Consider the following 27,070-nt stretch of genomic DNA (forward strand, 5'->3'; position numbering starts at 1 on the left):
CCCAAATTGCCAATTCCCAGATTCCCCTCCCAGAGCCACCAGAGCCCCCCAGTCCTGACCCTCAGCCCCTCCCAAATTCCCAGTTCTCCCCAAAAGAGCAATAAACCCCCAATCCCAAGCCCTGGGGACTCCCAAAGCTGCCCCTCAGCCCCTCCCAAATTCCCAGCCCTCCCCAATTCCCAGGTGATCCCCAGGCCTTTCACCCCCAAATCTGCTCCACAGCCCCTCCCAGACCCCCACCCCAGCCCTTTGACACCCAAATATCCTCCTGCCCCCCCCCAGCCCTTCCCAAATTACCACCAGACCCCAAATTCCCAGCTCTGGAATTCTCAGCCCTGCTCTTCTCCAGGGATGTTCCCATTAAACCTCAAGGCCACCAAGGCCACCAGCCCATGCCAATGCCACAGGATGACCCCCAGGGTGCAGCCCTTCCTTCCTCGCCAGGAAAAGCCGGAGAATTTCGTGTTCCAGAGGCAAAGGAAGGCACCGCGGGGCCCCCTCAGTGCCCCCAAACCCCTCCCTGGACCTGGCACCAGGCTCACACCCCACCGGCATCCCCGGGGATGCAGCTCCGCGCTGCATGGAAAAGACAATTCCTAATTAATTTAACTCATCCTGTCGTGAACGAATTGATCGTTTCCTGCTCGAGAAATTGTGGCAGCTCGGCTGTTTTTCCCGGCAGCGGCATTCCCTGTTTTCCGCCGGGTGCCGGGCGGGAGGGCGGCTCTGGGGGCAGCTCTTATCTCCTGCCCGCAGCCCTTGGCTCCCTTTGGAGCGGGAGGAGCGGAGCCGAGGGAGGGAGAGCGGAAAAGTCACCCCCGGACACCTCCAGGCAGCCCCGAGCCCTGGGTGCCACCCCTTAGCACCCAAAGGAGCCCCCAGACTCAAAGGAGTCGCTGCCGTCGTGGGAAATTCGTCATGGGCAACTGTGTCCCCGTGGTGAGTGACAGCCCCCAATTCCTGTCGCTGCTGCCCGAGGGTGTCACATCCCCATGGAGGAGAGGGTTGGGGGCACGGGGTGGGGGGGCTGGGGTTGAGCTGGGGGTCCTCTGTGAGGAGGAGGAGGAGTATGAGGGTCCCCAGTGCTGAGGAGGATCACAGGGATCCCTGGTGCTGAGTGGGGTTTGGGGGGATCCCCATTGCTGAGTAGGGTTTGGGGGGTCCCTGGTGCTGAGTGGGGTCACAGGAGTGCCCAGCACTGAGCAGAGCTGTGAGGGTCCCCAGTTCTGAGCGGGATCATGGGGGGTCCCTGGTGCTGAGCAGGACCGCGGCTCACAGCAGGTGCTGCACCCAAGTTCTCCCTTACAGGAGGTTCTGTGGGGTCTGCACCCACCCTCGGGGGTCTGCACCCACCCTCGGGGGTCTGTACTCACCCTCCGGAGTCTGTGCCCACCCTCCGGGCTCTGTGCCCACCCTCCGGGCTCTGTATCCTCCCACAGGGCTCCGGGTCCCTCCTCTGAGCAAACGGCCCCGTTCCCACCCCCGGCTGTCCCCAGCGATGTCCCCCCCGTGCCCGCAGCGTGTCCCTGGCTGATAAACCCGCCCTGCTCAGCCCGGCCCGGGGCTGCCCGGGATCCCCACACACCAGGGGGATGCTGAGGGATGATTCCCGTGCTCCTCATCCTCAGACCCCCGGCACCCTGGAGACCCCGGGCTCCCTGAACCTGGAGGAAATCATGGGCGACTTCTCCGTCTACTACGACAACACCGACAGCAACGACACCTTCGTGGACTACGACGCCGCCCCCTGCCACAACCACTTCTGTCCCCTCTTCCAGCGAGTGGCTCCCCCTTTCCTGGCCGCCACCTGCGCCGCGGCCGCGCTGGCCACCGGTGCCCTGCTGGTGGCCCTGGCCAAGCGTCCCCAGGCGTGGCGGTGGCCGCAGAGCCGGGCTCTGCTGGCACAGCTGGCGCTGGGCACGGCGCTGTTCGCCGCTCTGCTGCCGGCGCTGGCCGCGGGCATCGCCTGGGGCTGGCACCTGGGCACGGGGCCGTGTCGCCTCACGCACCTCGTGTGGCACTGGAGCCTGTTCGCCCAGGCGCTGCTGGTGGCCAGCGGCTCTTGTGGCACCGCCTGGGCTCGCTGGGACCCGCGGAGTCGCCGCCTGGCCGTGGCTCTGTGGGCAGTGGCGTTGCTCTTGGCCACGCCGGCGGCTTTGGTCAGTGGCGTGGCAGAGGGCACCGCCTGTGTCCGGCGCAGCGTGGGCATCCTGGCACCGGCCTACCTGCTGCACCTGACCCTGAGCCTGTGCCTGCTGCTGCTGCTGCCCGCGGGGCTGCTGCTGGCCGCGCTGGCCGTGCCGCGCCTCAGGGCGAGCTGGGCGGCCGGAGCCGGCCTCACCTGGCTCTTCCCGGGGCTCTGGGTGCCCTACGGAGCGGGGCTGGCCGGGGAGTTCCTGCTGCAGGCCGGGCTGCTGGAGCCCACCTGCGGCTCCTTCGAGAACTTCGACCTGGCCTTGGGGTTCAGCGAGGGGCTGGGGGTGCTGCACTGCGGCCTCGGGCCCCTGGTGCTGCTGCTCGCCTGGCGCTGCCGGCGACTGCTGAGCTCCGGGGGCTGCACCGAGGAGCCAAACGGAGCCACGGCACCGGGTTTGGACCCCCGGCACTGAGCCCCGGACCCCTGGCACCGGGCTTGGACCCCCGGCACTGAGCCCCGACACTGAGCCCCGGACCCCTGGCACCGGGTTTGGACCCCCGACACTGAGCCCCGGTCCCCTGGCACTGGACTTGGACCCCCGGCACCAGACTTGGCTCCCTGAAACCGGACCTTGGATCCTGGGCACCAACCTTGGCCCCCCGGCACTGACCTCTGGCTCCCCAGGATCAGTCCCTGTGTCCTCACCACTGGCCCCCCGCCCCATCCCACACCGGCCCGGGACATCCAGCACTCACTCCTGGCCCCTGGGCACCGGCTCTAGCCCTTGGCACTGACCCCTGGACCCCCAGCACGGACCACCAGGCACAAGGCTTGGCCCCCTGGCACCGACCCCAGGCTGCCCAGCAGTCGCCATTGCCCCTAGGCACTGACCCCTGGGCACTGAGCCCTGGCCCCACAGTGCCCTCCCAACCCCACAGCCTCTGTCCCACACCCTACACTCCCCCAGGACCCCCCGTTCTATGCCTGGCTCGGTGCCCTCCACCCTCTGACCCCTCCCTTGGGGTCTCAGCCCCCTCTTTGGGTCCGGACCCCCCGACTGCCCAATGTAGAAAGCCCTGGGGTGCCTCAGGCTGCCCGGGAGGGGTCACCCCAGGATCCTGGGGGATCTCCGAGACTCAACCCCGGCCCCTTCCCCCCAGCTCCAGGGGGAGATTTCGGGAGTTACCGGATTTTTTCCGTCTCTTCTGACAAGCCAAGAGGATGCAGTGGGAATTGCACACAATAAACACAACTGCCAGGGGCGCTCGTCCAGCCCAGTTAATGAACTGGATGGGACTGGGCGGTGATGGGGAGGACGGGAAATGCGGGATGTGTGCTCCTCGTGCCTCCAAATTGGCAGGAAAAGTTCCTGAGGAAGCTGTGCAGGCTGCCAGGAGCAGGGGGTCAGAGCCCACGAGGGACGGGCGCGTGCAGTCACGGGGTGTGACACAGCCACGGCAGCGGGGGGACAATGGGGCTGCTCTGCCTGAGCCAAGCCCTGCAGCACTTGGGGGCTCATCCCCGCCAAACTGCGGGATTGATCGATGGGGAATCGTCCCCAAAACTGGGGATCCGTCAAAGCCCTGCAGGGACTCTACACCCCCAGCACCATCATTTGGGAAAACCTTCCCCCTTCCCACCTGCCTGTCCCCTTGGGACCCCCAGACCATGGTCAGCCCAGGACACTCGGCCACTCGGTGTCCACGGCTCCATCGGTGTCCCCTCGGCAGGACAGGGAGGGCAGAGCCCGGGATGTGCCCAGAGCTGTGGGTCAGGGCAGGGGGGCCAGGGGTACCTTTCCCTGCGCCCAAATCAAACCAGGTCCCTCCCACGGGGGTTTGCCCAGAGCAGGGACACTTGGGGAAGGAGTGTCCCTGTCACCCAGGTGAGCTCATGGCTGAAGTGTCCTTGTCACCAGGGTGGGCTCATGGCTGAGGTGTCCTTGTCACCTGGGTGGGCTCATGGTTGGGGTGTCCCGGTCACCCAGGTGAGCTCATAGCTGGGGTGTCCCTGTCACCCAGGTGAGCTCATGGCTGAGGTGTCCTTGTCACCCGGGTGGGCTCACAGCTGGGGTGTCCCTGTCACCCAGGTGGGCTCACGGCTGGGGTGTCCCTGTCACCCGGGTGAGCTCATGGCTGGGGTGTCCTTGTCACCCAGGTGAGCTCATGGCTGAGGTGTCCCTGTCACCCGGGTGAGCTCACGGCTGAGGTGTCCTTGTCACCCAGGTGAGCTCATGGCTGAGGTGTCCCTGTCACCCAGGTGGGCTCATGGCTGAGATGTCCCTGTCACCCGAGGGGGTGATACGCCCAGGGCTCAGCTCCAAGGAGAGCCCCGTGCAGGCGGGTGACCCGAAGTCTTGTGGCATGGCCGCGTGATGCCATGAAATCACCCACCCTGGGCATGAAATCGCCCCTCGCGGGCACGCCAGGCTGCTGAGGATGGCACTGGGGGGACACATCCCCCCGCCTGTCCCCTCCCACCCTCGGGCACATAAACCCGGCGGCAGCGCCGCTCCCGCCCGACTCCAGCAGCCACCATGGGCCACCTGCAGCTCTGGCTGCCCGTCCTGGCCGGGCTCGCGGGGATCGTGGCCCAGGAAGGTAGGGGGGACATCGGGGTGGGGGGACAGGATCCAGCACAGGGAGGGGAAGGTGCAGAGGGGACGTGGCAGCAGCTCTCGGCTCGCTCTCGGTCAGCGGGACTGGAGGATGCTGGAGCACGGAGTCACCCCGGGGGGGACAGCGGAAGGCTCGGGGACAGTCAGAGAGGGCTGTGGGACACCCCAACCTCCCACCACGTCCCCTCTGTTGTCCCCAGACCTGTACCGAAAGGTGTTCGTGTTCAGGAAGGATCCCAGCGACGCTTACGTGGTGCTGCGGGCGCGGCTGGAGCAGCCCCTGCACAACTTCACCGTGTGCCTGCGCTCCTACACCGACCTCAGCCGGCCCCACAGCCTCTTCTCCTACGCCACCAAAGCCCAGGACAACGAGATCCTGCTCTTCAAGCCCAAACCCGAGGAGTACCGGTTCTACGTGGGGGGCAAGTTCGTCACCTTCCGTGTCCCCGACAGCCGCAGGGATTGGGAACACGTCTGTGCCAGCTGGGAATCCGCCACCGGCATCGCCGAGTTCTGGCTCAACGGGAAGCCCTGGCCGAGGAAGGGGCTGCAGAGGGGCTACACGGTGGCGGCCACGGCTGCCATCCTGCTGGGGCAGGAGCAGGACAGCTTCGGGGGCGGCTTCGACCTCTACAACTCCTTCTCGGGAGAGCTGACCGACGTCTACCTGTGGGACACGGGGCTGTCCCCCGATAAGATGCGCGCAGCCTTCCTGTCCCTGCGCCTGCCGCCCGCCCTGCTGGCCTGGAAGAGCCTCAGCTACGAGGTGAAGGGAGATGTGGTGGTGAAACCCCGGCTCCGGGAGGCGCTGGGGGCCTGAGGGCGGTGGGGTCTGGGGCAGGAGTGGCTTCGGTCGCCCTGTCCCCCTCCTCACCCCCATCACTCACCCCCATCTCCCCATCACCCAGCACCCTTTCACCTCTACAGCCCATGGTGAGGAAGGTTCCCCAGCTGAGGATTTTTTTTTTTTTTTTCCTGGGTGCCAACACCCGAGGCACCCATTCCCCTTCCCACGCCCCCCGAGCTGCCCCACGGCCGTCCCTGCACGGGCAGGACACGAATCCAGCGGCTCCAACGCTGCCCATGGAGTCAGGAATGGGAAAGTCCCTCCCTTGGGGACAGGAGCATTGTCCCCAAAGCCCATCCCCGAGCTCAGGCTGGTTGCTCAATAGCCCCGGGGCTTGAGGACGAAGGTCATTGTCACCACAAAAGTCACTGTCACCATTGGGTGTCCACTGAGCGGCTCCGGGTGTCTCCGAGGTCCCCCATTCCCACGGTGGTGACAGTGGCCGGGTTCGGAGGTCCCATGGGGCGGTTGTGGCTCTGCCTCTTCATCCTCGCTGCCCTCCTTGGCCCCGCGGCCGCCCAAGGTAGGGGCGGGGTGACACCGGGACCCTCCCTTGGGGACATGCGGAAAGGGGGGGTGCAGAGGAGGGCACAGGGACGTGCGGGGGAGGTTTATGGGGGCAGTGGGGCACCCTGAGTGCTCCATAAGGGGGCAAAGGGGGGAATGGGGGAGCCCACAGTAACTGCAGTGAAAGGGGCACCCCGAGCTCTGCAAGAGGGGACAGGGGGCCACAGAGCAGTGCAGGGGGAACCACAGTAGCTGTGCCATTAAAGGGACACCCCACTCATCGTGAGGGGGGCACAGGGGTCTTGGCAAGGGTGGGAGGACGGGACACGATGGCAGCACAGTGAGAGCCCAAAGGGGGAACCCCGAGGACTGAAATGGGGGGACAGCAGTGGGGGGCGGCAGGGACAAGGGGGTCCCACAGGCAGGGACAGCGGGACAGGGAGACCCCCCCCCAGCCCAGGCTGAGCTCTGGGTGCTGCAGAAACAATGAAGATCAAGATCTGGGCGCAGCCACCGGCACCCACCAAGTACCACCATCTGATGCTGATCTGTGAAGCCACCAGCGACCATGGGTGAGGCCCCCTACCCTCCCTCCTCCCTCCCAGCCGGGCCCCCTGTGTTGCCCACCCCCGAGTGACCCCGGCCCGGTGCAGCCCCCAGGAGTTCCTGTGGGAGAAGGAAGGAAGCCCAGTTCCTCTGCAGAAAGGCCCCTACAGCATCCTGCTCATCCACTCCTTCAACGAAACCGACGTGGGCACCTACACCTGCACGGTCACCAGCACCCAGGGCAGGGCTGTGGCCAGCTACACCCTGTGGATGAACGGTAGGGAGGGGACAGCTGGGGACACGCAGCTTTCCCTGTCACTCTGTGCCACCGCCGGTGGTGGTGGCGCCCACCCTGGGGGCTGAGGCTGATGCTGGAGCAGCCACCTCTGTCTCGCCTCTCCCAGACCTGAGTGGCTCGGCGTTCGTGTTCCCCCAAGAGTCCAAAACCGCCCACGTGCAGGTGTTGCTGGAGCTGGTGCAGCCCCTGCACAACTTCACCGTGTGCCTGAGGTCCTTCACCGACCTCACCCGGCCCTACAGCCTCTTCTCCTACGCCACCAAAACACACAGCAACGAGATCCTGCTCTTCAAGCCCAAACCCGGTCAGTATGAGCTCATGGTGGGGGACAAGGCCTTGTACTTCACGGTGCCCATAACTGTGGGGGAGAGCGAGCACGTCTGCTTCAGCTGGGAATCCTCCACTGGCATCGTGGGGTTCTGGTTCAACGGGAAGCCCTGGCCAAGGAAGGGGCTGCAGAACGGCTACACGGTGGGAGTGCCAGCCTACATCCTGCTGGGACAGGACCAGGACAGCTTTGGGGGTGGCTTCGATGCCACGCAGTCCTTTGTGGGGGAGATTTCATCCGTGTACATGTGGGACACGGGGATCTCCAACTCGGAGGTGAGGGCGGCCATGAACGACAGCCCCATCCAAACCCCCATCTTCGGCTGGAGGAACTTCCTCTACAGAATCGTGGGCGAGGTGTACCTGAAGCCCTGAGGCTGTGGGGGGATATCCCCAATCCCTGCTGTGTAACAACCTCTCCCTCCCAAAACCACCCAACATCACATAAATGGAGAAATGGGGTTTTATGGTGTTGGTTGTCTTTGGGGATGGGGGAGCAGGTTGAGACCCACCAAAGCACTGTGGGCCTCAGGTGATGGATCCAGGCTCAGAAGCTCCTTAGGGTGAGGGAGGAAAGGGGGGAAGGGCTCCCAGCCCAGGGTCTCGCTCTGGTTTGGGGACATGGGGCTGAGTTGGGGACAGGGACGGGGTAGTCCTGGGGGGTATGTGCACCCCTGGCAGCCCCCAGGCACGGTGAGGCCAGGGTTGGGGCAGAACCCAGGGGGGCAGGACTGTTGGGGGGCAGCCGTGGGACAGCCCAGTGTCCCCAAGCTCGGGGAGGTTCAGTCCCATGTCCCTGGGGGTTCAGTCCCAGAGCCCCATGTCCTGGTGGGGCACAGTCCCATATCCTGGGGGATTCAGAGCCAGAGCTCTGGGGGTTCCAGCTCTGTATCCTGGGGATTCAGCCCTACAGCCCCGTGTCCCACATATATCCAAGGTGTCCAGCCTTGTGTCCCACTGGTGCAGTCCTGGGGTCCTGAGGTGTTCAGCCCCATGTCCTGCAGCCCCTGGGGTCAGTCCCAGAGCTCTGGGGTGACAATCCCGTGTCCCCAAAGGGTCAGTCCCAGAGCCCTGGGGTGACAATCCCGTGTCCCCAAAGGGTCAGTCCCAGAGCCCTGGGGTGACAATCCCGTGTCCCCAAGGGGTCAGTCCCAGAGCTCTGGGGTGACAATCCCGTGTCCCCAAGGGGTCTGTCCCAGAGCCCTGGGGTGACAATCCCGTGTCCCCAAGGGGTCAGTCCCAGAGCTCTGGGGTGACAATCCCGTGTCCCCAAGGGGTCTGTCCCAGAGCTCTGGGGTGACAATCCCGTGTCCCCAAGGGGTCTGTCCCAGAGCCCTGGGGTGACAATCCCGTGTCCCCAAGGGGTCAGTCCCAGAGCTCTGGGGTGACAATCCCGTGTCCCCAAGGGGTCTGTCCCAGAGCCCTGGGGTGACAATCCCGTGTCCCCAAAGGGTCAGTCCCAGAGCCCCGAGGGGCTCAGCCCCCTGTCCCGGGGGGTTCAGCCCCCCAGTGCCGCAGCCCGTGTCCCAAAGCCCTGTGTTTCAGCGCGGCCCCGCAGCCCTGTCCCCCCGACTCCCCCCATGCCCCCATTCTCCTCTGTGTCCCCATTCTCCCCCATATCCCCACTCTCCCCCCATGTCCCCACTCTCCCCCCATATCCCCACTCTCCCCATGTCCCCATTGTCCCCCATGTCACCCCCGGCCCGTCCGCGCCGCCTCCATCGCTCTCTGCGGCCTCTCCCGGCCTCGCTCCGCCCCGGCCCGGCCCAGCCGAGGCCCGGCCCGGCCTCGCTCCGCCCCGTGAGCTCTTCCCGGTACGGCGGGGCCGGGGGGACAGCGGGGAGCGGAGCGGGGCCGGGGCCCAGCGGGGCCCAGCGGGGCCCGGAGCTGCGGCCTGTGGGGCCGGGGGAGGCCCGAGCTGGGCCCGGGGGGGCTGAACGGGGGTCCCGGGGGGCTGAATTTGGGGTCTGAGGGGGAACTGGGGGCCCTGACATGAGGGGTCTGAATTTGGGGTCTGAGGGGGAACTGGGGGCCCTGACATGGGGGATCCCAATTGAGGGGTCTGAATTTGGGGTCTGAGGGGGAACTGGGGGTCCTGACATGGGGGTCTCAATTGGGGGATCTGAATTTGGGGTCTGAGGGGGAACTGGGGGTCCTGACATGGGGGTCTCAAGTGGGGGATCTGAATTTGGGGTCTGAGGGGGAACTGGCGGTCCTGACATGGGGGTCTCAAGTGGGGGATCTGAATTTGGGGCCTGAGGGGGAACTGGGGGTCCTGACATGGGGGGTCTCAATTAGGGGTCTGAATTTGGGGTCTGAGGGCTTTATTTTGGAGTCCTGGCCAGGGGGTGCAGGGGAGTTTGGGATACCCCGGCCACGTTCTCCAGGATGTCGTTTTGGGGGTCCTGACATGGGGGGTCGGAGATAGAGGGTCTGAAATGGGGAGTCTGGGGGTCCTGGGGGGTCCTGGGGATCTGGACGGGTTCTCCAGGGGGTTGGTTTTGGGGGGCAGGGCTTTTGATGGACAGGGTCCGAGCTGGGGGTCTGGAGGTTTTATTTAGGGGTCCCAAGGGTCCTGGCCAGGAGGTTTTTGGGGTGGTACTGGGTTCTCCAAGGAGATGGTGTTGGGGGGTCTGGGGGCCTGAGCTGGGGGTCCCTGCAATGATCTCTCTGGGGTCTGGCCTGACTTGAGGGGTCTTAGATGGGGGTCCCGGGGGCCTGAATGGGGGCTTGGCCGTGTTCTCCAGGGGTTGGTGTTGGGGGGCATTAATTGGGGGTCTCAGGGGTCCTGGGGAGGTGGTAACGGGGTCTGGGGTCCTGAGATGGGGGTCTCAGGGAGTCTGACCTTGTGGGCCATGGGGGCCTGGTCAGGAGGTCCCAGGACTGAACTGGGGGTCCCAGGGGGCCTGGCCATGTTCTCTGGGAGGGGTGGGGTTGTATTGGGGGTCCTGGAGGCCTGGCCACATTTACTAGGGAGGGGGTGTTGGGGGTCCTGGGGGCCTGAACTGAGGGTCTCTGGGGACCTGATTTTGGGGCCTGGCCACGTTCTCCTGGGGGTCCTGGAGGTCCTGACCTGGGGGCTCTGACCTAGGGGTCCTGGGCATGGGATCCCAGGGAATCTGAACTGTGAGTCCCAGGGGTCACGGCCAGGGGGTCCTGGGGGCCTGAACTGGGGGTCCTGGCCGTGTTTTTGGGGGGTGCTACTGGGAGGCGTGGGGATCTGAAATGGGGGCCCCAAGGTTCTGACCTGATGGGGGGGCTGGCCAGGGGATCCCAGGGGATCTGACCTGGGGGTCCAGAATGGGGGTCCCAGGGGTCCTGACCTGGGGACTCTGGTTTGGGGCTCCTGTGGGTCCTGACCTGGGGGTCCAAAATGGGGGTTCCAGGGGTCCTGACCTGGGGACTCTGGTTTGGGGTTCCTGTGGGTCCTGACCTGGGGGATCCAAGGGGATTTGCCCTGGGGGTCCCAGCAATGCTGTCCCAGGGCTCTGGCTCGCACAGGGTCCCCATCTCAGCAGTGTCCCCTGTCCCCACAGGCCATGGGTGCATCCAAGCCCCCCAACTTCTCGTGGGTGGTGGAGGGCCGGCTGGCGGGGCTGGCGATGCCGCGGGAGCCGGGGCACTATCGGTACCTGCGGGAGCACGGAGTGCGGCACCTCGTGTCCCTGAGCGAGCGGGCCCCGCCCCACCACGGCTGCTGTCCCCAAATCCAGCTCCACCGGCTCCGAGTGCCCGACTTCACCCCCCCGAGCCCCGAGCAGATCCAGAGCTTCCTGCAGATCGTGGAGGAGGCCAATAGCCGCGGGGAGGTATGGCCGGGGACATCTAGGGGACACCTGGGATACTTGGGGGATACCTGGAGGACAACTGCGGGGACACCTGGGGATGGCAACTGGGAGAAACTGGGGTGGTGGTAAATCTAGGGGGATACCTGGAGGAAGACACCAGAAGGAGGGAGGGAAGACTAGGGAAGACATCTCGAGGACACCTGGTGGGGGGGGACACCTCGAGGGTGTGGCATCTTGGTGGGGGGAGGCCTCAGCAGCGTGGCACCTTGAGGGGGTGACACCTCAGGAGGGGAGATACTTGGGGAGGGACACCTTGAGGAGGGACATTTGGAAGGATGGCACCTTGGTGGTGGGGGACACTTTGGAGGGGGTGACATCTTGGCAAGGTGACACCTTGGTGGGGGACACCGTGTGGAGAGATGACATCTTGGGGGAATGGCAACTTGGCGGGGGAGGGACATGACTTGAGGAATGACACTTTGGAAGGGAGACACGTGGAGGGGAACACACACCTGTGGTCCTGTGGTAGGGTGTGTGTGACATCTTAGAGGGTTGACACTTCGAGAGGGGACACCTGGGAGGATGAGGGGAGCAGGTGAGAGAAGGTGACACCAGGTTCCGTGAAGGCAGTGCCAAAGCGGGCATCGCCTGTCACCCAGGGAGTGACGGTGGGGGGGGTCTGGCAGTGCCACCCACCCTCCGTGTCCCCGTGCCCAGGCTGTGGCAGTTCACTGCATGCTGGGCCATGGCCGGACTGGCACCCTGCTGGCCTGTTACCTGTGCAAGGAGCAGCACCTGGCCGGCGCTGACGCCATCCGCGAGATCCGGCGGCTCCGGCCCGGCTCCATCGAGACTGCGGAGCAGGAGCAGGCCGTGATCCGCTTCTGCCAGTGCCTGCGGTAGGTGTCACCCTCCCCGGGGTCCCCTGTCACCATGGGGGTCACCTCCCCCAGCTGTGGCTCCCAGATGTCCCCAGTCCTGGCTCATCTGCCCCTCCACAGCACTGGCGAGGAGACCTGAGCACGTGGATGGGATCGTGGAATTGGGCACCCCAAAGTGCTGGGAGTTCCCAGCCCCGTCTGTTCCCTCCTGCATTAAAGGACTGGCCTGTGGCTTCTCTCCAGGTCTGGTTTTGGGGTACACATTGGGGGGATGCCTGGCCATGGCTCTGCTGGGCACCAACAGACCTGGCTTGGTTGGGATTTGGGGTCTCGGTTCTGGGGTCCCTTGGGTTTGGGGTTCCTCAGAGTTCTGGTTCTGGATCCCAGCTTTGAGCTCCTTCAGCGCCCTGATTTTGGGGTCATTCATGGTCCCAGTTGTCCTGGCTCTGGGGTCCCTTGAGTTCCCAGCTCTTGGCTCCTTGCTTGGATCCTGGTGTTGGAGTCCTGGCTTTGGGGCCCTAGCTGTGCATCCTGGCTCAGGGGTCCCTCAGGGTCCTGGTTCCAGGATCATGGGTCTGGAGTCTCTCAGGGTTTTGGTTCTGGGATCCTTTGATGTCCCAGCTCTGGGGGCTCTCTGGGTCCTGGCTTTGGAGTCCCGACTCAGGGTTCTGGCTCTGGGATCCTTTGGGATACTCATTCTGGGGTCTCTCAGGATCCTGCTTCTGGGGTCATTTTGGGTCCCAGCTCTGGGCTCCTGGCTCTGGATCCTGGCTTTGGGTTCCCAGCTCTGGGTCCTGGCTTTGGGGTCCCAGATCTGGGCTTTTGGCTCCGGTTCCTGGCTCTAGGGTTCCTCAGGGTCCTGGTTCTGGAGTCCTGGGTCTAGGGTCCCATGGGATCCCGGCTCTAGGGTGGTTCTGGCTTTGGGGTCCTTCAGGGACCACAAGCAGCCACGTTTCGGCCCCACAGAGCACCCCGGGGCTGTCACCCGCCAGCGCCCTGCTGCCACGTGGAGGGTGACAACCGTGTCAGCGCCCGGGGGCCGACCCGGGACGTTGATGCTTAAAGTGTAGCTTAGCCGGAATTGAGGCATCTCCATCCAAAAATCCAATCCTGGAAATCTCTTCTCAGCTGCTCCTAACCTTGGTGGCATTTAAATCCCGGTTGGAAGCAGTGTCACCGTCCCCGTTTCCGGGCGGGTGGCACATGGCTGGGAGCGCCCTGGGCACAGCTGGAGCCAGCGCCTCAAACAGCAGCTCCAGGGTCCCCAAAAGTTCCTTTGGAACGCCAAAATGTCACCATCCTCCCTAGGGGTACAAGGCGCCAGGGTGGTGACACCGGGGTGGTGACACTGGGGTGGTGACACCGGTGTGGTGACACGGGCCACTGCTGGCAATCCAGCTGTGCCCTGCCCAGATGTGACCAGAATTGGGAAGGGGGTTCACCACAGGGTGTGGGGTCACTCCAAAACCCCGGGGCTGCACAGCTGCCCCTGGTGCCCCTGGTGGGGTTCTGGTGACGCCCATGTCCCCCAAGTGATGACACAGTGAGGCCACACCCGTGCACGGGGCCGTGTGGGGGGCACGTGTGTGGGGCACAGGCGGTTTGGGGTGCCCAGCCCTGCGTGGGGACTGGCATGGGGACAGTGGGGACACGGTGGGGACGCTGTGGCCGCGGTGGCAGTGCCGGACAGCGATGTCCAGCCTAAGCTCACGGGAGCACATGGGCCCGAGCGGCCGAAAGCTGCTTATGGCAGAATTATTGCCCTTAACTCCGCTGACTCCACGCTGTCCTCAGAGTCCCCCGGGCTCAGGGGGCCAGGCCGGGCTGGGGGGGGGGGCTCTGCAGACCCCCCACCCCCTCCAAGGGGGGCATCACCCCAGTGCCACTCCCCGGGCTCCCGTGTGGCCGGGCTGGTGTCACACGTGTGGGGTTTGCGAGTCCCTCAATCCCAGCTCTGCGCTGGGGATACCACCAGGATGTCCCCTCTGTCCCCTCTGTCCCCTCTGTCCCCTTTTGTCTCTCCGGCCTGGCGAGTGGCCCAGCTCCGGCTCAGCCCGTGAGATGGGGACATGGCACCGGTGGCTGTCCCCGTGTGGGGACACATTTAGGATGGGATTAGAGAGCAGGAGCTGGGATGGGGAAGGGCAAGCAGGGAGTGCTGGCACAGAGGGGACACAGGGGACATGGGGCCGGGCTTGCTTGTCACAGCCCCCAGTGCCATCCACCTGTCCCTGTGTCCCATGGGGGGATCACACAAACCCCAAACCCCACAGCAATGCCCACCCACGTGTCCTCTCCATGTCCCACCCGTGTGTCCCCTCTTTGACCCAGCACAGTCCCACCCCTGTGTCCCATCTGTGTCCTCTCATCTCACTTGTGTCCCAGGAGTGTTTTCCTGCCTTGTCCCACCTGCATGTCCTACTCATGGTCCCATCTGTGTCCCCTCCATGGTCCCACCTTGGTGTCCCACTCGTGTGTCCCCCAGCAGTCTCCTCCGTGTGTCCCACACGTGTGTCCTACCCATGTGTCACCTCTGTGTCCTACTCATGACCGCCTGTGTCCCCCCATCCCTCCTCAGTCGCACCATGTGTCTCACCCATGTGTTTCCCCCTTGGCTTGCCTCAGTCCCACCAGTGTGTCCCCATATCCCACCCATGTGTCCCCTTCGTGTCCCCATATACCCCCCCTTTGTTTTTCATTCGCGTGTCCTCTCCAGTCCCTCCCTGTGCCCTCCCCGTGTCCCACCCTATGTCCCACGTGTGTCCCACTCCTGTCCTCTCTCTAGGTGTCCCTCCCCGTGCCTCCCCCGGTTCCACCCGTGATCCCACATGTGTCTCCCCATGTCCCCCTCGCTTTCCCCCCCATATCCCTCCGTGTAACCCCACACGTCCCCTGGCCCCCTGCCCCCCCCCTCCGGGTACTACATTTCCCAGCACCCCTCGCTCCCCGCTGCCTCGCTCCGCCATTGGCTGTATCGGGAAGCGCCCAGCGGCGGCTCCTGATTGGCTGTCGCCGCGGCAACGGGCGGCGGGGGGCGTGGCCGGGGCGGCCCCTCCCGGCGTCGCGGGTTTGTTTGCGGCCGCCCGGCGGCGGCGGCCGGAGCCGAGCGGACCCGGACGGACCCGAACCGAGCCGGAAAGAGCCGAAAGCAACCGGGAAGAGCCGAGCGCAGCGGAGCGCGGCCGGCCGGGCATGAGGAGCGGCGGGACGCGGAGCCCCCCGCGCCCCCCGCCCGGGGCCGGTGCCCCCGGGGCTGCCCGGCCGTGCCCGCCGGTCCACGGGCCCCGGTGACGCCGCGGGAGCCGCCGCAGGGGGGGCCTGGGCTATGCGGTGGTGGCTGCGCGCCGCCGTCCTCAGCCTGCTCGCCGGAGCCGGGGGTGAGGGGCCGCCCCGGGGAGCGGAGAGGGGGGCGGCGGGACCGGTCTGGCCGGTGGTGGGACCGGGAGAGGCGGGAGGAGGCGGGGGACAGCTGGGGACAGCGGTGGCGGGGTGCTCCGGGGGCGGCAGGAAGGTCCCGGTGTGTCGCGGTGGGATCGATTTGGTCAGCGCTGGGTCCCGCGGGGGCGGGAGCGTTCGGGAATGGTCTCGGTGTGTCCCGTCCCGTCCCGCCCCCATGCCGGTTCATCCCGGCGTGTCCGGTCTCACCGTGGCCCGGTGCCGGTCCCGCAGGCAGCGGCCGGAGCGAGCCCCGGGCCGTGGTGGGGCGCGTCGGGGGCAGCGCGGTGCTGGGCTGCGGGCTCCTGGGCGCACACGAGGCGCGCCCGCCGCTCTACGTGATCGAGTGGGTCCGCTTCGGCTTCGTCCTCCCCATCTTCATCAAATTCGGGCTCTACTCGCCGCGCGTGGACCCCGAGTACGCGGGTGAGTCGCGGGGACGGGGCGGGCGGGGGGTTCCGGGGCCACCATGGGGTGTCCTGTGTCTCTAGTCCCTAACCTACCGGGTTCTGGTGCTGTTGGACCACTTTAGTCCCACTCCCGGGGAAGTGGGGGGGTCTTGGGGAACGGGAGGGAACGGTGAGGGGCCAGGGAGGTCCCTGCAGCAGGTGAGTCCCAATCCCCATCCCCAGGAATGGCAGGAGGGATGGGAGTCCCCAGCTGGCAGAGGGGATGCAGATCCCTGCCCAGCCTGGCAGCAGGAGGGATCCCCCACAGGGTAAAATATGGGAGAAGCCCCCCCTAGCCCACCCCTGGCGTGCTGTGCCCGGCACTGCCCTGGCCGTGTCACCCCGGGCCGGTGCCACCGGGGTGCCCCGTGCCGGGGGCTGCGGGAGCTGCCTCGGCCCGTGCGGGTCGCCTGAAGGTTGAGGCTGGGGAGGGGATTTCGGGGGAGCTGCTAATTGGAGCAAAGCTGGGCCGGGGACGGGCTGGGCGTGGGAGGGGGATATTCGCTGCTTTAGCGGGTATTTAAAGTGAGCGGTGGTAGAGCCAGAGGAATGCCAGCGAAAGGATCCCTGCGAGCAGGGGGGGGGGAAGGCCACAGGAGTGTCCCTTGGGGATAGGGATGGCTCGCAGCCCGTGGGTGATTTGGGCTGAGCCCAATCCCGATGTTCTGTGCCAGCCACGCACCGAAATCCCTGCTCCGACCCTTCTTCGGGGGGCCGGATCATTCCCGGATCACGACCCAAACTCCGCTACCAAAATTGTCCCCTGCCTAAAAATCGCCTCGGTTGGGACGCCCGCTCTCCTGCACCCCTTTCCCTGGCCAGACGGGAGGGTTCGGATTTTGGGAGACGCCTGGGGACGCTTTCAGCAGCTCCGAGTTGGCTCTGGGGGACCAGCGGTGACAACGAACCCCCCGGCCAGGACAAGGCACCTGCAGTCCCGGGAGGCTGGGCTGGGCTCCTGTTACCTGAGCGCCGAGAGGCCCCGGGGCTGCCGCAGCTCCAGTTACCCAGGAAGGGGCTGGCAGTGTCCTGGCAGCCCCTCCCCCGTTGTGCCCCTCGTCCCCGCCGCCAGCGCGGCCCCGGGGGCTGCGGGAGCAGATTGGGATCAGGGCTGGGGGAAGGGGCTGCTGGCTGGAATGAGGGCGAGCTGGGTGGGCAGGGGGGCTGGCGGCCGTCGCCATGGCAGCGGGCTGGCTTGTTTTCCATCCGCAGGGAAGGGCCGGGCCGGTGGGTGCAGGGCGATGCTCTCCCCTTTCTCTCCTGCGCTTCCCAGGTGGATCAGATCAGGTGTCACCCAGAGGGGCCGCTGCTGTCACCAGTGTCCCTCCTGGGGAGATCTGGGGTGTCCTGGGGACAGGGTGGGCTGCAAACTGCCTCTGTGACAGCACCTGGGGGGATGGGGTCGGCTCTCCCCTGGGTGCCACCGCCACCCACGGTGCCATGGGCCACTGTCCCCTGCCCTAGAGCAGGGTCGGTGGTCTCTTGCCTGGCTCGGGTTCCCCTCCCCGGCTCTGGCCGCGTGGCGGGGGCTGCAGCCCCCTTTGTGTCCCCCCTCCCCTTTTGTGTCCCGCTGAATGTCGGTTGCCAGGCGCGGGGGGATGCTGGGCCACAGGGTTTTGTTTTTGCAGGGCGGTGGAGGAGGAGGAGGGGGCTGGGGCCGGCACACAGGGATTAGGGGGAGGCTGAGGGGCGTCCCCAGGCCACTCTGATCCCTTCCAAAGGGACCTTTGTTCGGGAGCCGGCTGCTCCCGCCGCGCCTGGGGCTGGGGGCTGGCAGCTGCTGCCAGGGCCGGGCTTCCCAAAGCTTCCCAAAGCTTCCCAAGGCTTCCCAGAGCTTCCCAGAGCTGTCCCACTTCCCAGGGCCCGGCGTGGGAGCCAGCTCTGGGCTGAGGGCTGGCGGACCCCTCGTCCCACGGCTGTGGGGTGAAAGGCAGAGGGATGGCAGACGGCTCTGGGCGCCGTGGGAAGGGTTTGCACGTGTTTGTGTGCGGGGTTCGCACGGCTCAGGGTGGATCTCGGTGCCCAAACCCGCCTGCCCGGCTCCTGCCACTCCTCCTCCTCCTCATCCTCATCCTTGCCGGGCTCGTCTGGCGGGACACGGAATCCCGGGACACGGAATCCCAATCCCGCTGCCAGCGGCGCCCGTGCGGTGCCAGCCGGGACTGCGGTGCCTCGGGCAGTGCGTGGGGACAATCTGACACCGGGTAGAGCTGGCAGCGGGGTTCCCCAAAACTTGCTGTGTTGGGAACCCCTCGGGAAGCTGCTGGTGCTGGCATGCTGATAGGAAGAGCATCGTGAGCTGCTCTGGTGCTTGCGGTGCTGGGGCTGTGTCCCTGCCGTGGTGTCCCGGGAGCAAAGTCACCTGGCATGGGCTGGGGGTGGCCGGGGTGGCAGTGCCGGGGGTACCGGGGTGATGGGTGCCCGGGGAAGGGGGTGCCCGGAGAAGGGAGTGGTCAGGGCAGTGGGTGCCCAGGGAAGGGGGTGCTCAGGACAGTGGGTGTCCAGGGAAGGAGGTGCCCGGGACAGTGGGTGCCCAGGGAAGGGGGGTACTCAGGACAGTGGGTGCCTAGGGAAGGGGGTGCCCGGGACAGTGGGTACCCAGGGAAGGGGGTGGCCGGGACAGTGGGTGCCCAGGCAAGGGGGTACTCAGGACAGTGGGTACCCAGGGAAGGGGATACTCAGGACAGTGGGTGCCCAGGGAAGGAGGTGCCCAGGACAGTGGGTGCCCGGGGAAGGGGGTGCCCGGGACAGTGGGTGCTGCTGCGTTCGTTGGGGGCCGCTGGCTGCGCACCCCCGCCTGGGCTGAGCCAATTGCCCGCTGCACCCTGAGCCGATTATGGCTCTGATAATAGCCCGGGGGATTAACGGGCTGCGCCCGCTCTCGCTTCGGCCCTTATCCTTCCCCTCATCAAAGAGGCCGCGGGGTGTGGAGAGAACCCCACGGCCTGGGGGAGCCCCGGTCACCGTGTCCCCCCGGAGAGCTGCAGAGCTCGTTCCTGCCAGGCAGGTGGGGGTTCACCGTGACCCCCCCCGTGCCGCGGGGTTGGTGCGGGGGTACCGGGGCTTAGCAGGGCTCCTAAGGGTGAGAGCGCCGGGGGGGCTCCCAGGGGGAGGGAGCCGTGGCGGAAGAGTCCTGGGGAAGGGGGAAAAGAGGTCGGGGGAGGGGGGTGTGCAGCTGCAGGGGCGGTGGGACCAGTCCTGCCCGGCCGCTGGGAGCGATGCTCCAAGTGCTGGGGGAGGCCACCCTCCACGGGGGCGGGTGACAGAGCCACTGTCGCCTCCTCCCCATGTGTGTAGTGCTGAACGTCGTGGTGACAAACCTCTGGCACCGCCGTTCCCCAGCCCCCCGTGGTGCCAGCGTGGGAAGGGGGTGGCCCCGGGGAGGGCATGACCCGGGGAGGGGATGGCCCCGGGAGAACGCGACCGGGGGAGAGGGTGTCCCTGGGGTGGGGGTGTCCCGGGGAGGGGGTGGCCCGAGGACGCTGTCCCTGAGCCGCTGCCGGGCACGCAGGTCGTGTGAGGCTGGAGGAAGGTGCCTCGCTGCGCCTGGACCTGCTGCGGGCCGAGGACCAGGGCTGGTACGAGTGCCGGGTGCTCTTCCTCGACCGGCACAGCACCGACGCCGACTTCCAGAACGGCACCTGGATCCACCTCACCGTCAACGGTACCGGCCCCTGCCACCCTCACCTGCTGTGCCCACGTGTCCCAGGGCTGGCACTGGAGACACTGGGCTTGCACACTGAGTTGAGCCAGATGTCAACTGAGATTTTTAGGTTTGGATCTGGATTTGCCTTCCAGCACCCCCCACCTTCCTGGAGACCCCCCCTGCGTTCGTAGAGGTGCGGGACCAGGCTGCACTGAGCCTCACCTGCAGGGCTGTTGGCAACCCCCAGCCTGTTGTCACCTGGAAGAGGAGTGACCTTCCTGTCCAGAGCGGGGACACGGTGCAGGTGAGGGCAACAAACCGCTGGTCACCCCTGCGTGGGGTGTGGCCAGGGTCTCGTGCTTGGCTCTAGAGCAAGTGCCCATGCCCACTGTGGTGGCACCTGCCTGCTGCCACCAGGCCGTTCATGTCGCTGTCCCTTGGTGGTGCCATTGCAGGTGAGGAACGGGACGCTGAGCATCGCCGCCGTGGAACGCGCCAGCGCGGGCACCTACACGTGCCACGCGTCCAGCAAGGAGGGCACTGTCACCCACACCACCCGTGTGCTCGTGCAGGGTAAGGACAGCCCTGCCCCGTGGGCTGGGGACACAGAGGGAGCCGTGGTATGGTTGGAGTTGGGAGCAGTTGGAGCTGTCCCCTCTCGCCAGCCCTCACTGCCCCTCTGCCCCACACCCCAGGGCCACCCATCATCGTGGTGCCACCCCAGAACGTCACTGTCAACATCTCCCAAGATGCCTTTCTGGCGTGCCAGGCTGAGGCATACCCAGGGAACCTCACCTACACCTGGTTCCAGGGCAGCAGCAACGTCTTCCACCTCAGGTATGGCAGGAACGGGGGTGGCACCAGGGCTGCTGTGCCCCTCAAACCTGGCCCCTAATACCAGGGCCAGGCTGGGTGCGTAGTGGGGGTAAATCCATCACCCCAGAGCAGCAGGGACAGTCCAAACTGTGCCACTCCCCGCTGTCCCATCCCTTCCCAGCCACCTCCAGGCTCGGGTGCGTGTCCTGGTGGACGGGAGCCTCCTGCTGCAGCGAACGACCCCGGACGACGCTGGGAAATACACCTGCACCCCCAGCAACGGGCTCTGGAAGCCGCCTTCTGCCTCAGCCTTCGTCACAGTGCTCTGTAAGACCCCCTCCTGCACCCCCAGGCTGTAGGGGTCCTTGCTGTGGGGGCTGTGATGGGAACAGGGGTGCCCCATGAGGACCCCCAGCCCCGTGTGTCCCCACAGACCCAGCACAGGTGACCACCATGCTCCCAGAGACCCACCTGCCCAAGGGAATGCGGGGCGTGATCCGCTGCCCCTCCAGAGCCAACCCCCCCCTGCTGTCCGTCACCTGGACAAGGGACGGGCGCCCGCTGGAGCTGGACAAGGTACGGCCACTCCCACACCCACCACCCTTCCCACCTTCCCAGATCCCTCCTCTTCCTCCTCACCCGTTTTCCTGTCCCAGCTCCCGGGCTGGTCCGTGCGTCCCGACGGCTCCATCGTTATCGCGACGGGGAACGACGACGCCCTGGGGCTGTACCGCTGCACGCCCTACAACAGCTACGGCACGGCCGGCGAGTCCCGGCCCACGCGGGTCCTGCTGAAGGTGAGGAGCCCCTCGGGGTCCCCTCTTGGCTCTGCACCCCCTTGCCAAGCCCCCCCACAAACTGCCCCTGTGCCTTGCAGGACCCTCCTGCCTTCACGGTGCGGCCCAAGGAGGAATATTTCCAGGAGGTGGGCCGGGAGCTGGTGATCCCCTGCGCGGCTCATGGGGATCCGCCCCCCACCGTCACCTGGGTGAAGGTAGGGATTGCTGCTTTGGGGGACAGCTGAGAGATTGCTTTTGGCTTGCGGGGCATCGTTTCTGGGGCAGTGTCCTTGTCCCTACATCACTCCTGGGGCTATGTCCCTGTCACCACAAATGCTGGGTCTCATTCCAAATTGGGGTCCCATCACGTGTCCTCTAACAAACTGACCAAACCCTGCCCCTTGGCTTCCAAACCGGCCCCACGGTGGTGGGTCATGTCCCCGTTTTTAAGTCCCCTTGTCCCCAGTGTGGCAGTGTCACCTGAGTGAGTTGTTGGTGGCCCCCTGTCAGCGTGTCCATGCCCCACAGGTGGGCAGCGTGGGGAAGAGCAGTGCCCAGGTGGATGGGAACAGCAGCCTCGTCCTCCACCCCCTCATCAAGGAGCAGCACGGAGTCTGGGAATGCACGGCCACCAACCAGGTGGCCAGCGTCACCACTGCCACCTCTGTCCATGTACTGGGTGAGCTGCCCGTCACTGGTGGGCTGGGATGGTCCCAGGGTGGGCAATGCAAACCCCACCCCATGCTGGAAAGGATGGTCCAAGCGCCCCAGTGTGACACTGCTGTGCTGCCCACCAGGTACCAGTCCCCACGCTGTCACCAATGTCTCCGTGCTCCCACTGCTGCTGGCAGCCAACATCTCCTGGGAGCCAGGCTTTGATGGAGGCTACTTCCAGAGGTTCAGCGTCTGGTACACCCCACTGTGAGTGCCCAGCCCCTCTGTGTCCCCCCAGGGACCCTCAGTCCCGGCCTCATGGGTCCCTCCTGTCCCCAGGGTGAGGTACCCGCCGCGGGCACACCACGACTGGGTGTCACTGTCGGTGCCAGCGGGGGCTCAACACCTTCTGGTGGAGAACCTGCAGCCAGACACCAGTTACCAGTTCAGCGTCCTGGCCCAGAACAAGCTGGGCAGTGGCCCCTTCAGCCAGATCGTCACCTCCGTGCCCAGGGGTAAGGGGAGCTCCCCGAGACACCCCCGAGCACTCAGGAGGCTCCTGTTCCCACTTTGTACCCGTCTCCATGTTCTCCCCAGGCTTCCCAGTGACCACAGTGCCTCCGGAGCCGCCGGCCATGACCGTGCACGTCTTCCTGTCCCCACCGCGGGCTCTGACAGCCAACGAGACCGTGCGGGGGGTTCTGCTGCGCTGGGACCCCCCTGCCCGTGCCTCGGTGGCCCTGAGCGGGTACGCGCTGGAGCTGCGGCAGGATAAGGGCGGCTGGGAGGTGCTGGAGCGCTCCATCCCCGGCACTGACACCCAAGTGCTGGTGCCAGGGCTCATCAAGGTGAGGTCTGGCCAGGTGCTGGGGTGGGTTAGGGCTTGGTGTCCGCTGTGGCCGCGTGGCTCATGGCCCTGTGTCCCCCAGGACGCCTTCTATGAGTTCCGACTGGTGGCCTTTGCTGGCAGCTACATCAGCGACCCCAGCAACACGGTGAACGTCTCCACGGCAGGTAGGGCTGGGCTGCCACGCTGGGGATGGAAGCAAAAGGTGTGAGGCATCCAGATTCTCAAAGGAGAATCCCCTTCATGCTGCTCCCACCCCCATGTCTCTGCTGCTAAACTGGGGGGCTAAAGCTGGGCCAACAGCCACAGATCTGCCTTGGCTTGGACCAGAGCATCCCCTCTCCTGGTGCCCACAGTGCCCAAGGGCAGAGCAGCCCTGCTGGGCCAAGACTTTGCTGTGTCCCCATGATGCTGGTGACACGAGGGGGGCTGCGCCTTGCCTGATGGGGTGCCCTGTGTGTGGCAGGGATGGAGGTGTACCCGTCCCGCACGCAGCTGCCCGAGCTGCTGCCGCAGCCGGTGCTGGCGGGGGTCATCGGGGGAATCTGCTTCCTCAGCGTGGCCGTCATCTTCAGCACCATGGCCGCCTGCATCATGAACCGGCGCCGCGCCGCGCGCGTCCGCAAGCGCCGCCAAGGTACGAGCGGGGAGGGGACAGGGGACAAGGTGGGTGGGGACCGGGTGGGTGCCGCCATCTCGCCCTCATCACGTTTTGAGTTGCTCGCCGTGTGATCCCCCTGTGTTCTCATGGCCTTCCAGATCCACCACTCGTCTTCTCCCCCAGCAAGAAGCTTCCACCTCCACAGTAAGTCACGCCACGCCATTGCCACGCTCCCTCCCTGTCCTGCCATGCCATGCCACACTCCCTCCCTGTCCTTCTCTCACCATGCCACGCTCCTCCACATCCCATTCCCTCCCTGTCCCACTCCTGCCGTGTCACTCCTCTAGTTTCAACTTCCCCACATCCAGCTCCCTCTAATCCCACTCCTGGTCATGCCACATTCCCCTCCCACTCTCCATGTCATGCTTCCCTCCATCCCTCACCCTCCCTGTCCCACTCCTGTTCCCATCCCTGTCCCTCCCTCCATGCCACGCTCACCCCATCCCACTGCACTCCTCATCATCCCTGTGCCACCAGCTGGGGGCACAGGGACAGGCTGGGGACAGCCACCCCCTGCTGCCACTGACTGAGGGTGTTAGGTGTGGATGCTGGGGCCAGGGCTCCCCCTATGTGCTCCCTCCGGGCAGTTTTGGCTGGAGAAAAGATCAGGAAGTGCAGGAGCAGGGCTGTGAGAGCCTGGAAGCACAGCTGGAGGTGCTGCAGCTGCTGCCTCTCCCTTGCAGCAATGCTCATGGCCCTGGTAGCCCCGACAGCACGGTGAAGCTGAAGCTGCAGCCATCGCCGTGCAGGAGCCTGCACCGGACACTGCTGTGGGGTGAGAAGGCCGGCACCAGCCTGGGGCTGAGCATCGCTGGTTCCAGCTACCCCGGCTACGAGAGCCAGGGCCGGGAGCACGTCCCGCTGGAGCGCATCTGCCGCGGCCCCGACGGGCGCTTCGTGGTGGAGACCGACCCGCGGCCAGAGCCGGACCCTCCGCGGGACCCCCTGCAGCCCTACCACCAGCTGCCCGCCGAGGAGGAGGATGAGGAAGAAGAGGAAGAAGAAGACGAGCCCGTGTGGCACAGGGGGGTCTCGCTGCGCCCCCGGCCCGCGGGGCAGCCCCGCCGGGGTGCCCGGGCCTCCAGCCACCGCCACGGCCGCTACTTCAGCTACGGCAGCAGCAGCCCCGTGGACGAGGCCGTGGCGTTGAGCATCACCGACGTCAGCCCCGTGGTCTCTGCTGCCACCACCCTGCCTTACAGCACCGGCCAGGAGCCCCCCGGGCCCCGCCACGGCCCCTCCTGGGACTCGCCGCCCCGCCAGGGCTCCCCCCAGCCGGCCACCGGCCCCCCGGCATCCCCTGGCCCCCCCGGCCATCAGCGGGATCCTGCAGTACCTCAGCCTGCCCTTCTTCAAGGAGATGTGTGTGGATGGTGACTGGCCCCCCCCCGAGGAGCCGGCGGAGCCCCCCAGTGCCGGCGCCCCGGAGCCCCCCGCCAGCCCCCCGCGCACGGGGCGGACGCTGTGCCCGGACTGCATTGACACAAGTGCCAACGCCACCTCCCCTCCCGCCACCGCCACCTTCCTTGAGCCCCCCCGGCTGCCCGTGGGCCCTGCCAAGGCCTCTCTGCCCGGTTCCCCCTCCTGGCCCTCCTCCCCCAGCCCCGGGCCTCCCCCCCAGCCAGCCCCCCATCTCCGGACTGAGGCCCCGGGGCGGCCGCCGGACGCTGCGGCCCCGGAGAAGCTCCCGCGGGGCAGCCTGACCAGCCAGAGCAGCGGCCGGGGCAGCGGCTCCTTCCTGCGGCCCCCCTCGCTGGCACCGTCCCTGGGGGGCACCTTCCTGGGCACCCCCCTCGGGGACGGGGGCAGCTGGCACAGTGGGGGCTCAGCAGCAGAGGAGGGACGGGGCAGGATGGATCCTGGCGCCGGGAAGAGGTGAGCCGTGGGCAGGGCACTGGGATGAGCTCTTGGAGCGTGCTGGGGCAGCTCTGGGCCTGTCCCACGGAGCTGGGATGGGGTGTCCTGGCTCAGAGCCACCTCGCTGCCTCCCAGCCCTGCAGTGCCCTGGGGACACCCCCCATTGTCCCTGTCCTGGAGACCCCTCCAGTTCTCCCCCAGCATCCCTGCTGTGTCCCCACATCCCTCGGGGTGGTGCCCCTGATGCTCATCCCTGGGATCTGACCCCTTGGGATCTGCCCCTGACGTCCCTCCCTGGGGAATTGTGGCCTGGGGTCTCTCTGGATATTCATCCTTGGGGTTTCATGCCCATCCCTGGGATCTGACACCTCAGGGTCTGCCGTCACCTCCATCCCTGGGCTCTCGTATCCATCCCCAGGGTTTCACTTTTTGGGGTCTCCCCTGGAGCCCATCCCCGAGGTCCCACACCCATCCCCGGGATCTCACGCCCTCGGGCCGTGCCCCTCGCCCCCTCCCCGCAGGAGAAACACCTCGGTGGACGAGAACTACGAGTGGGACGCGGAGTTCGCGCTGGAGTCGGAGCTCCTGGAGGCGCTGCAGCTTTACCGGGGCGCGGCCCCGGCCCGGCCCGGCTCCTCCATCGCCCTGCGGGACCTGCAGCGGCACAGTGAGTGCGGCCCCCCCGCGCCCCCCACCCCCGTGCCCAGGGCCCCGTGGCCGCTCCGGCGGGTGCCGCGGCGGGGCCGGACGCTGCCTATCTCCCCGCAGAGCCCGGCTCGGCCCCGGTGAGCTCGGTGTCGGCGGAGGCGCTGGGGACGGGGGGTCCCCCGGAGCGCGGCCAGACCCCCCGCCCCGAGGGGCCGGGGGCTCGGCGCCGCAGGGAGGGGGCCCAGCAGCGGCGGCAGCGGGTGGGCACCCGCGGATGCTGCTCCGAGCGCTTCGAGGTGGCCACGCTGCTCTAGGGGACCCCCTGGGATCCCCCGGGACAGGGGTGAAAGGATGGGCGGGGGGAGAATAAAGAGGCGTGAGAGCAAATCTGGCTCCTGTTGGCGGGGGGCGCGCAGCATCCCCGAGGCATCCAGGGTTCTGCCACTTCCCCCCTCCTTCTAAACCCCCCCCAGTGTCCCATGGCTTCCACTCCATCCTAACCCCCCCCCAGCCTCCATCTTCTCAGTTGCTCCCCATCTTCTCGGTGTCCCCCTCCCGCTCTCCCCCCATTCTCCTCTGTCCCCATCTTCCCGATCCCCTGGCCACAGCTTCCCATTCCCCACTCGCTTCTTCCCACTCTCCCCCTATCAGTTCCGTCTCCCCCTCTTCCTGGTACCCCCCCAGTCTTCTCGTGTCCCCCCATTTTCCTCGTAGTCCCATTTCCCTCATCTTTCTCGTGACCCACCCTTGGGGTGCCCCCCATGCTCTGGTACCCCCCCCCCCCCAATATTCTCGCTACCCCTCCCCATCTTCTCAGCCCGGCTTGTCCCCCCATCCTCCTGTTCCCCCCGCCCATCTCATCGCTATCGATGTCCTCCCCATCTTATCCTGTCCCCTCTCCAATGTCCCTGCTGTCCCCTCCCGCTTTCCGCACCCCCCTCTCCCCCCGCCCCATTCCCCGTTCCGGTGTCTCCCCCCCTCACCCCCGGAGGGGGCGGGGCCTGGCGCCGGCCCCGCGCGCGCGGGAGGGGCGTGGCCCGCGCGCTCCTGCCCTTATATGGCCATGGCTCGGGAACGCGTCACGGGGGCGGGGGCAGCCCATGACGTCACCGGGGGTCGCGCGTGGGCTCCGGCGCGGGTCAGGTCGGGTCACGGAGCGCGGGGTCCCGCCGTGGGTCACCCCCGCCACCCTCGTCCCCATCGCGTCTCCCTTTGTGCCACGTCCACTCCTGTGTGTCCCCCCCATCTCTTCCTCCGGTGTCCCCTGCCACGCCCACTTCATGTCCCCACTTATGCCCGTCATGTCACCCTGTCACATCCACCCCTGTCC

General features: G+C 66.7%; 4 protein-coding genes across 4 annotated transcripts; all 4 read left to right on the forward strand.

Annotated features, from left to right (window-relative positions):
• The first annotated feature begins 601 nt into the window (after window positions 1-601).
• Window positions 602-2,732, forward strand: ACKR1 (atypical chemokine receptor 1 (Duffy blood group)). Its single transcript, XM_014889302.2, has 2 exons — window positions 602-939; window positions 1,629-2,732. Exons 1-2 carry the CDS (start codon window positions 919-921, stop codon window positions 2,607-2,609), a joined length of 1,002 nt encoding a protein of 333 aa, XP_014744788.2. The 5' UTR covers window positions 602-918; the 3' UTR covers window positions 2,610-2,732.
• Window positions 2,733-4,673: 1,941 nt separating this feature from the next.
• Window positions 4,674-5,574, forward strand: LOC106861154 (serum amyloid P-component-like). The gene is made up of 2 exons (XM_014889380.2): window positions 4,674-4,737; window positions 4,955-5,574. The coding sequence occupies exons 1-2, from the start codon at window positions 4,674-4,676 to the stop codon at window positions 5,572-5,574; spliced, it is 684 nt and encodes a 227-aa protein (XP_014744866.1).
• A 427-nt stretch (window positions 5,575-6,001) lies between these two features.
• On the forward strand, window positions 6,002-12,179 carry DUSP23 (dual specificity phosphatase 23). Its single transcript, XM_088154607.1, has 7 exons — window positions 6,002-6,124; window positions 6,590-6,680; window positions 6,762-6,931; window positions 7,059-7,555; window positions 10,816-11,088; window positions 11,785-11,966; window positions 12,069-12,179. Exons 1-7 carry the CDS (start codon window positions 6,061-6,063, stop codon window positions 12,085-12,087), a joined length of 1,296 nt encoding a protein of 431 aa, XP_088010733.1. The 5' UTR covers window positions 6,002-6,060; the 3' UTR covers window positions 12,088-12,179.
• Window positions 12,180-15,032: 2,853 nt separating this feature from the next.
• On the forward strand, window positions 15,033-26,127 carry IGSF9 (immunoglobulin superfamily member 9). Its single transcript, XM_088180959.1, is given in 21 exon segments — window positions 15,033-15,325; window positions 15,618-15,809; window positions 19,344-19,496; window positions 19,631-19,782; window positions 19,934-20,051; window positions 20,174-20,315; window positions 20,476-20,621; window positions 20,728-20,870; window positions 20,951-21,091; window positions 21,172-21,288; window positions 21,602-21,752; window positions 21,871-21,994; window positions 22,067-22,242; window positions 22,325-22,575; window positions 22,657-22,741; window positions 23,041-23,211; window positions 23,334-23,379; window positions 23,919-24,539; window positions 24,541-25,110; window positions 25,614-25,759; window positions 25,861-26,127. Coding segments are annotated over 21 exon segments (3,891 nt in total). The 5' UTR covers window positions 15,033-15,273; the 3' UTR covers window positions 26,055-26,127.
• Window positions 26,128-27,070: the final 943 nt, after the last annotated feature.

Source organism: Sturnus vulgaris, chromosome 31, assembly GCF_052056855.1.
Source record: "Sturnus vulgaris isolate bStuVul1 chromosome 31, bStuVul1.hap1, whole genome shotgun sequence".
Taxonomy (NCBI): Eukaryota; Metazoa; Chordata; class Aves; order Passeriformes; family Sturnidae; genus Sturnus; species Sturnus vulgaris.

Coding starts and splice junctions, on each gene's coding strand:
- ACKR1 (XM_014889302.2), top strand. CDS start 919: ATGGGCAACTGTGTCCCCGTG. Junction 940..1,628: donor TGGGCAACTGTGTCCCCGTG/GTGAGTGACAGC, acceptor CCTCATCCTCAG/ACCCCCGGCACCCTGGAGAC.
- LOC106861154 (XM_014889380.2), top strand. CDS start 4,674: ATGGGCCACCTGCAGCTCTGGCTGCCCGTCCTGGCCGGGCTCGCGGGG. Junction 4,738..4,954: donor GGGGATCGTGGCCCAGGAAG/GTAGGGGGGACA, acceptor TGTTGTCCCCAG/ACCTGTACCGAAAGGTGTTC.
- DUSP23 (XM_088154607.1), top strand. CDS start 6,061: ATGGGGCGGTTGTGGCTCTGCCTCTTCATCCTCGCTGCCCTCCTTGGC. Junction 6,932..7,058: donor CTACACCCTGTGGATGAACG/GTAGGGAGGGGA, acceptor CGCCTCTCCCAG/ACCTGAGTGGCTCGGCGTTC. Junction 11,089..11,784: donor AGGCCAATAGCCGCGGGGAG/GTATGGCCGGGG, acceptor CCCCGTGCCCAG/GCTGTGGCAGTTCACTGCAT.